The sequence below is a fragment of the Tupaia chinensis genome, unplaced genomic scaffold, assembly GCF_000334495.1.
Source record: "Tupaia chinensis unplaced genomic scaffold, TupChi_1.0 Scaffold000159_1, whole genome shotgun sequence".
Lineage (NCBI taxonomy): Eukaryota > Metazoa > Chordata > Mammalia > Scandentia > Tupaiidae > Tupaia > Tupaia belangeri.
In genome coordinates this window covers 7,544,987-7,552,570 of record NW_006159630.1, presented here as the reverse complement: position 1 = coordinate 7,552,570, position 7,584 = coordinate 7,544,987, and the positions used below count along the sequence as shown (strand labels likewise).

The following is a 7,584-nucleotide window of genomic DNA, read 5'->3' as shown; positions in this document are numbered from 1 at the left end:
GCTGAATTAACACGGCTCTGCCCTCGTGGCCAGTCTATCGGCATCATCACTGGGCTTCTCCACCTTTACCAGTAAGGTCCCCAGTCACAGCGTGACGTCGGGGAGTGTCCGCAGCCCTGACGTACTCCTGGCCAATCTGAGTAGAACCTACTGCTTTCGAGGTGGCAGGACTTCCTGGACTGTCATTCTCTCCAGACGCCCAGGTCTTAGGACAAGGAAGGATTTGCCCAAGCAGGACTGGGACTCAGGTCTGGGAACTCCCTACCCTTCCCCTTCCTGCGGTCTCTCCACGGGCTGGTCTGTTTGTGCCAGATGGCCAGTCCCCAGGCCACAGAAAGGACCGCGTGACCCACACACACTGAACACTCTGCTCTAACTCCGGGGTTGTCCCTGGTGTCCCCTGGACGTCCACAGCAGTTTTCCACTGAGGAGCAGGGAACCTCCAGCCCCTCCCATGACCCTCCTGCCTTCCCAAGCAATTTTCTCCTCGATAGTCTTGGTTCCTGGGCTTGGTGTCTACGGCCCTTCATAATCCTGACTTGCGCTTCCTGTCCAGATAGTCACCCAAGTGCCCTGCACACTGAGGGCTCCTGCCATCTGAGGGCACCGTCCTTTCTTTTTTATTTTGGAGAGGTTTTTGCTATAGGGCGCGTGCGCTCGCCAGACAGACAGAGAGAGACAGAGAGACAGAAAGCGAGAAATCACCCCCCCAGGGAGATGGTCACGCCGCAATCCCTTCTCCTCCATTCTCCTCTCGGGATCTTGGGCATGCACACACACGCACCTGGCGTGAGTTTTAAGCCACCGGGTCTGGGACGTGAACCGTGGTCGACTACATGGGAGTCCAGCGACATAGCCATTACGCTAACTGCTGGTGCCGGCACCATCCTTTCTAAGCCTTGTGCTTTGCACAAGCTGTCCCCTCACCCTGGAATGCACTTCTCTGCCTGCCTGAAGGGCTGATCTCTTCCCTCAAGGTGCGCCATGTGGACGGCCTCCTAGGACTTTCTCTCGCTTCCCAGAAGGCTGCTTCTCCCTCTGAACACACCTCCCTCCGTGCCTTTTCTGTCCTGCCTCTGTTTATAAGGGTTGTCTGAAAAGTCATGATGCATTTTTTGCATAGAACTAAAGAAAAAGAGTCACGATTTTTCTGATGACTCAGTAATTTCTATGCATGTCTCACCCACTATGCCATCTGAGGTCCCCTTTAATGGCCTGTCCTACTCCTCTTTTTTATCCTCGGGGCCTGATGCACACCCAAATGGGAGGAAGATGCCCTCTGCCCCCTGCCCTGCTCCTGCAGCACTGAGTCCCAGGCCCCAGCCGCACTCACCTGGGAGGCTGAGCAGCAGCAGGGCTGGGGGCAGCCACATGGTGCTGTCACCCTGGCCCTTGCCCTTTTGACCTGCAGCAGCAGGTGCAAGTCCAGCTGGAGTCTCAGAGCTCTGCCTGAGCTGGGCGAGCACCTTCTGATCGTCCGACCGCCTCTGAAGGCCCTGCCCACTGACTTCCTTTTATAGAGTGGGTGTTGCCGGCTTATGATTAGTCATCAAAAGGGGTGTCATTTTTCCGAAAGGGCCGGGCCACAGGGCCGGGAAGAAAAGAGGAGACAAGAGGACAGGGTAGGGTGAGGAGGGACAGGGCACTCATGTCTGCACAAGGGTTGAGAGTGTGGGATCTGGCTGTCACACCTGGAGCCCGAGGGGTACAACACTCTTGGTGCCAACTCCAGAAATGGCTCCACACTGCAGAGGGAGGTCCCGGCAGGAGGAACCCCACGTCAGCTGTCAAGAGAGCCGTGCTCAGCATCCCTGCGGTTGCATTTGTTCGGGGGTTACAGCCAGGTGCATGGACGTGCAGCCGGCAGGGTCAGATGGACCTGGGTCTAACCTCACAAATGCCACTTACAAATGGGGTGATCGTGGACAACTTCCTTCACCTCTCTGAACCTCAGTTTTTGTACCCTAATTGAGCTCATAATGTTTGTCATGAGAATTAAGTGAAAAAAATGTATGTGACATTCTAAGGATAGACTCCTAGGACAGAGTTAGTAGACGAGGTGGTTATTACAGGTTGAGCATCCCTAATCTGAACGTCTGAACTCCAAAAAGCTTCAAAATCCAAAGCACTGACATGACACAACCCGTGGAACATTCCACACTTGCATGTCATGTGACAGGTCACAGTCCAATGTTGTCGGACAAAAATATTGGATAAAATGACCTTCAGTTATGTGTATAAGGTGCGTATGAAACAGACCTAAATGCTGTGTTTAAATCTGAGCCCCACCCATTAGATATCTCATTATGCATATGCAAATATTCCAAAATCCAAAGAAATTTGCAATCTGAAACACTTCTGGTCCCAAGCATTTCAGATAAGGAGCATTCAGCCTATAGCACCCGGTGGAAAAGCTCTGCCACAGGGTCAAGAGTGGATAAAACCAGCCCAGGGACGGGGGCTGAGAGGAGACCGGTGGGCTGGGTTTCCTCTCCAGGGATCAAAGTCCGACCTTTCCTGACATGACTAAGTAAGGCCTTTGTATTTATTTATTTATTTATTTATTTATTTAAGAGATTTTTGCCTTAGGCTGTGTGCACTTGACAGGGAGAGAGAGAGACAGAGACGGTGAAAGACAAAGTGAGAAATCACCCCCCAGGGGAATGGCCACCCCACAATCCCTTCCCATCCATTCTCCTCTCGGGATCTTGGGCACTCCTGCACATGTGCCCAGCCTGATTTTGAAGCCATCGGATCCAGGACTTGTACCATGGTCATCAAGGTGGGAATTCAGTGATGTAACCACTAGGCCATCTGTTGGCCCCATGATGACTCTTAAAAATATAATGTTGAATGATAATATCATATGCATAAATTTGTTTATATAAAGGTCACAAAAGAGAAAAGCTAAACAATATGCCCTTTGGACATCCGTGTGTGTATGCATACTTGGCAAAGCCCTTAAAACAAGCAAATGATGAACATAAAATTCAGGATTTTGTTCCCTCAAGAATAGAAAAGAAAGCACATAAGAAAGGGATTTATGGCCCATACATATGAGTGATTTATATCTCTAAGGCTGGGATGTGGGGATCTTAATCTATGACTGTGACCTGAGATAGGGTGATTTAGAAAGAATAGAGGCTTAGGATCTTTCCTGAAGCCTAGCAGTAAAGGCAGATGGATTCCGCATGGCCAACTGTGGTTCCGATCCCACCCTGGTAGCTTGAAAAACATGCTAGGCGAATGCATCGGTGTCCACAGTCCCCACAGGAGGGAGAAATGGAGAAGGGATTGTGGTGTGACCACACCCTATCAGAGACAATTTTGTCATTCTCTTGCTCTCAGTCTCTCCTTCTGGAGAGAGAGTACACAATTTAAAGAAAAGAATAGAGGTTTATTTGGTTCACAGTTCTGGTGGCTGGAAAGGTGTGGGCCTGCATCAGGCCAGACACTGGTCTACACCACAACATAGACGACAGGAGCAGAGCGGGGGTGCATGCAGAAAGACAGGAAATAGAAGCTCCACTTCCCCTGCTCGTCCATCCGGCACCCCCAGCTCATTGCACCGTGTCGGTGCACATTGAAGGGGGTCTTCCTGTCTCAGCCCACTGACTCACTTGCCAATCTTGTCTGTCAGTATGCCCTCTCATTGGGTCCCACCTTTAAAGGTTTCATCACCTCCAATGCCATTATGCAAGGGACCAAGTTACAGAGCATGAGCCTTTGGGGGATAAAGCATCATCCAGACCTTAGTACTGGGTACACAAGGACTGCAGAGTGTTCTTATTTACAGCGTATGTGTTCTTTTTTTTTTTTTTTTGAGAGATTTTCACTGTAGGGCGCGTGCGCTCGCCAGACAGACAGAGAGAGACATAGAGACAGAAAGCGAGAAATCACCCCCCAGGGGGGATGGTCACGCCGCAATCCCTTCTCCTCCATTCTCCTCTCGGGATCTTGGGCACGCACGCACATGCGCCCGGCGTGAGTTTTAAGCCACCGGGTCCGGGACACGAACCGCGGTTGACTACGTGGGAGTCCAGAGACATAGCCATTACGCTAACTGCTGGTTCCCAAGCGTATGTGTTCTTTTCTGTGTATGATACACTTCAAAAAAAGTCCACAACATTCTGAGATAAACATGGAATTACTGATCAGAAGGTCCTTCTCCTGCACAACAGGGAGCTGTTTCCTGACAGGGCATCAGAGGGTTTCGGGGCTCCTGGTTCTCATTATCAGGCCCACTCTTCTCCCCCAGGTTCTCCAAGGCCTGTTCATCCATAGGACAGCACTGAGCATGCTCAGGAGCAGGGGCAGCTTCAGGAAGACCAGGAGCAGGAAGTGGATGCTGCTGGGCAGGGGCCTGTGGTGGTAAATGGGGACAGTGAGCCGCCTCCCCTGGGGAGCCCTCCTGGTCCCTCCACTTTCCCGTGTCCCTTTATGCCAAGACCCTGTGGCCTCAACAACCAGCTCAAGACCGCGTGGACAAGGCAGCCTGATACAAGGGGCCAGTGGGCCTGAACTGTCATCCTACGACTGACCCAGGAGGCCCAGCTTTCGCCACAGGTGCCAGATGTTGCTGCTCAGCAGGCTGAAGACTAGGAGGCCCCAGACCCGTTTCCAGCCACCCTAAGGCCCAGCACGGTGGCCATGCCCCAAGTCCCTGTTATTTCAGGGAGCAGAGGGTGGAGGATTTCAACCTGATAAGACTGTCTAAAAAGAGTAAAACCACACTACACACACACACACACACACACACGTGCACATACACACGTACACACACGCACAAGCCCTTGAGACTTAGGATTGTGGGCATGAGGTGGGCATACCCAGGAGAGTGACATGAGGGGAGACCCAGGGACCCGGGCAGGTCCCGTCCAGGGTATGTCTACGCGAGCCTCTGCACTGTGCGGCTGCTCTCTGGGGCTGGGAGTCAGTAAGGAAGCAATGGAGTCAAGGCCTGCCCTCTGGACGGCACTCCCATGGTCAGGGCCTTGCTCCCGTGTGCACGGGCTGTGGGACCTGCCCTGTGCCTACACAGCAGCCTGCAAAGCTCATGGCTGTCGATGGCGTGACTGAGTGACCCAGCTCAGGGCCACCTGCCTCAGACACTTATCAGAACAGAATGGAATGAGAGCGGGCTCTGGGTCAGCAGGGGAGAGAGCAGAGAGTGTGGGGCCAGCGGAGCCCACAGCATTGGCTCCCGGCCCTGCCTGGTGTGTCCTGAGGGTCCTTCAGAGGACTTCCGCAGTCACTCTGACCCTCTGCCTGGACTGCCTCTCCTCAGCTCTCTGGTGCCCCGTTCCCTTTGCCCTGCGGCCCCCACCCTGCTCATCATGCATAAAATAGCGACTCATCCCCCACACATTGTCCCCAAACCCAAGTGGGAACTATCTCTTCCCAGTTTTCATCGCAGACTGCCACGTCACATGACTTCTGCGCTGGCTTGTCCACCATGCAGAACCACCCGGAGGGACACAGCTCCCATCAGAGCAGGGGCGGGTTTCTGTGGTTTTCTGCCATGGCCCCATCCCGAAAAAGGGCCTGGCACTTCATAGAAACAACTTCTTCTTTCTTTCTCTTCATTTTCCTCCTCCCTTTCCTCCTCCTCTTCCTCTTTCTCCTCCTCCTTCCCCTTCCTATCCTCTCCTCCTCCTCCTTCTCTTTCTCTCTCTCTCTTTTGGCCAAAGGGCATGTGCACTTGCCAGACAGAGAGAGAGAGATAAAACACCCTCAATGGGACCTGGCCACTTTGCAATTTTGTCTCTTATTTCTCCATCCTGTTGGGGCTTTGCACACCCACACACGTGCCTGGCTTGCTCAAACCTCTGGGACCAGGACTCGAGCCTTGGTCAGTCATGGGGGATCAGGCCCCCTTAACCGCTATCCCCAAGGCCGGTCCTTAGCAGGAATCCCTTAACTGGGAGTGAGATCAGTCAATAAAGGAGGGGCCAGGAGAAGAGAAACAGGAATCCCCGACCCCCCCCACCCCGAACTAGAGAAGATGCCCCCCAGGTTCCTGGTCCCGCAGGCTCCTTACCGGGACTGTGGGCTGGGATCCGAGGTGTCCTGTCTGGTTGCGGTGGGCCAGGTGCCCGCTGGCAGGATGGTGGGACGACCCAGTGTGGGTCTCTCAGGGCTGGACCTTTTGGTTGGGGCTGAGGGAAAAACAGAGTCAGGACTCTGACCCCACCTGGTCTCCCATCCCTGTCCCCTGTGGAGCCCTGACTCACAGACCAGGTCACTGTCGGGATGGAATGAGCAGGAGAGGAATCTAGACAGAGCCTCCCCCGTCGGACTCCCCGGAGAGCAGCCTGTCGTGAAGCCTCCTGGACTAGAGGAAGGTCTTCCCTTCACACATCCAGGGACATCAAGTCGATTTCAGTTCCTCACTCTTATTTTTATTTTATTTTCAAGTTTTTGCTAGGGTGGGGGCAGCAGGTGGCATGGTGGCTAAGGCGCTGGATTCACACTATGGCCAACCAAGGTTCGAGTTCCAGACCTGGAGCCTTCAAAATCATGCTAGGCACATGTGTGTGTGTGTATGTGTATGTGTGTGTGTGCATGTGTATGTGTGTGTGCTCAAACTCCTGAGAGGAGAATGGAGGAAGAGAACGAATGGCAATGTGGCTATTCCCATGTGTGTGTGGGGTGATTTCCGGCTCCTCCTCACCAGCAAGCACATGTGCCAAATGGCAAAAACTTTTTTTAAAAATTGCCAGAGGGCACATGTGCTCACCAGAGAGAGACAGACAGAGGGGTTGGGAAGAAGAAACTCTTGGGGAGCACGGTCATGCTGCAACCCCGTCTCCTCCACTTCTCCACCCCAAGATCCCACACGCCCAGACACCCATGCCTGGCATGTTGCCCAAGTCACCGGGACTGGGACTAGAACCGAGATTGGCCATGTGGGTCCCTTGACCACCAGGTCACAGAGCCAGCCCAGTTCCTCACTGTTCCATAGGATCCCACAGGGCACGTGAGGACGGGCTCTCACGGGAGAGAGAATCCAAACCCGGGCAGGAACTGGAGACTGTCAGAGCCACACGAGGGCAGCCCGCACAGAGTTGGGTCTGCTCCTCCCTGAGTGACAGGGTTTCTGGGGTCCTCTCCGGAACACGAAGGAGCACTGGGGACCAGGAGGTTGGAGAGTGCACTGCGATCCCACTGCTCCCTCACGGAGGGGAGGCAATTTCAGGGGGTCCCTGGGTTCCCCACTTGGTAGAAGGTGCCAGAGAGAGGGAGAGACAGGTCAGCCTGGGAGGGCGAGGCCCACTGGGCCTGGCCCTCTGTGCTCATGGACCACAGCTGCGAGGACACTGCCTCAGGAGCCATCGGGACGGGGCGGGGTCCTCGGGGCCAGGGTCAGGGCAGCTGTGATGGGGAGCAGATGCCACAGGGGTCCTGGTCCCAGAGTGAGGACGGGGACAGGTCCAGGTAAGACACAGGTCCCCGTCGGAGAGGACTGGGCTCTTGTCAGGACGGGCAGGTCACAAAGGCCCCGCTCGGGGCTGTCCCTCGGTCACCACCGCCTCGAGGGTCAGGCCCGAGACAGTCAGTGTGGGCACAACGAAGGAGCTGGAT

The 7,584-nt window shown here is 54.3% G+C and overlaps 2 protein-coding genes across 2 annotated transcripts in view; both read right to left on the bottom strand.

Annotated features, from left to right (window-relative positions):
* Nucleotides 1-1,474, bottom strand: part of CD300LB (CD300 molecule like family member b) — a 12,813-nt gene extending 11,339 nt beyond the window's left edge. The window contains exon 1 of the mRNA XM_006145941.2: nt 1,334-1,474. Coding sequence (XP_006146003.1) covers nt 1,334-1,373 — 40 coding nt within the window. The 5' untranslated portion in view covers nt 1,374-1,474. The remainder of the gene's footprint in view (nt 1-1,333) is intronic.
* Nucleotides 1,475-4,188: 2,714 nt separating this feature from the next.
* The window catches only part of LOC102480789 (CMRF35-like molecule 6), a 51,060-nt gene continuing 47,664 nt past the window's right edge, over nt 4,189-7,584 (bottom strand). Inside the window, exons 3-4 of the mRNA XM_006145940.2 lie at nt 6,041-6,158; nt 4,189-4,363 (exon numbers count right to left, since the gene is read on the bottom strand). Of these exons, the coding sequence (XP_006146002.1) occupies nt 4,204-4,363; nt 6,041-6,158 (278 nt within the window). The 3' untranslated portion in view covers nt 4,189-4,203. The remainder of the gene's footprint in view (nt 4,364-6,040; nt 6,159-7,584) is intronic.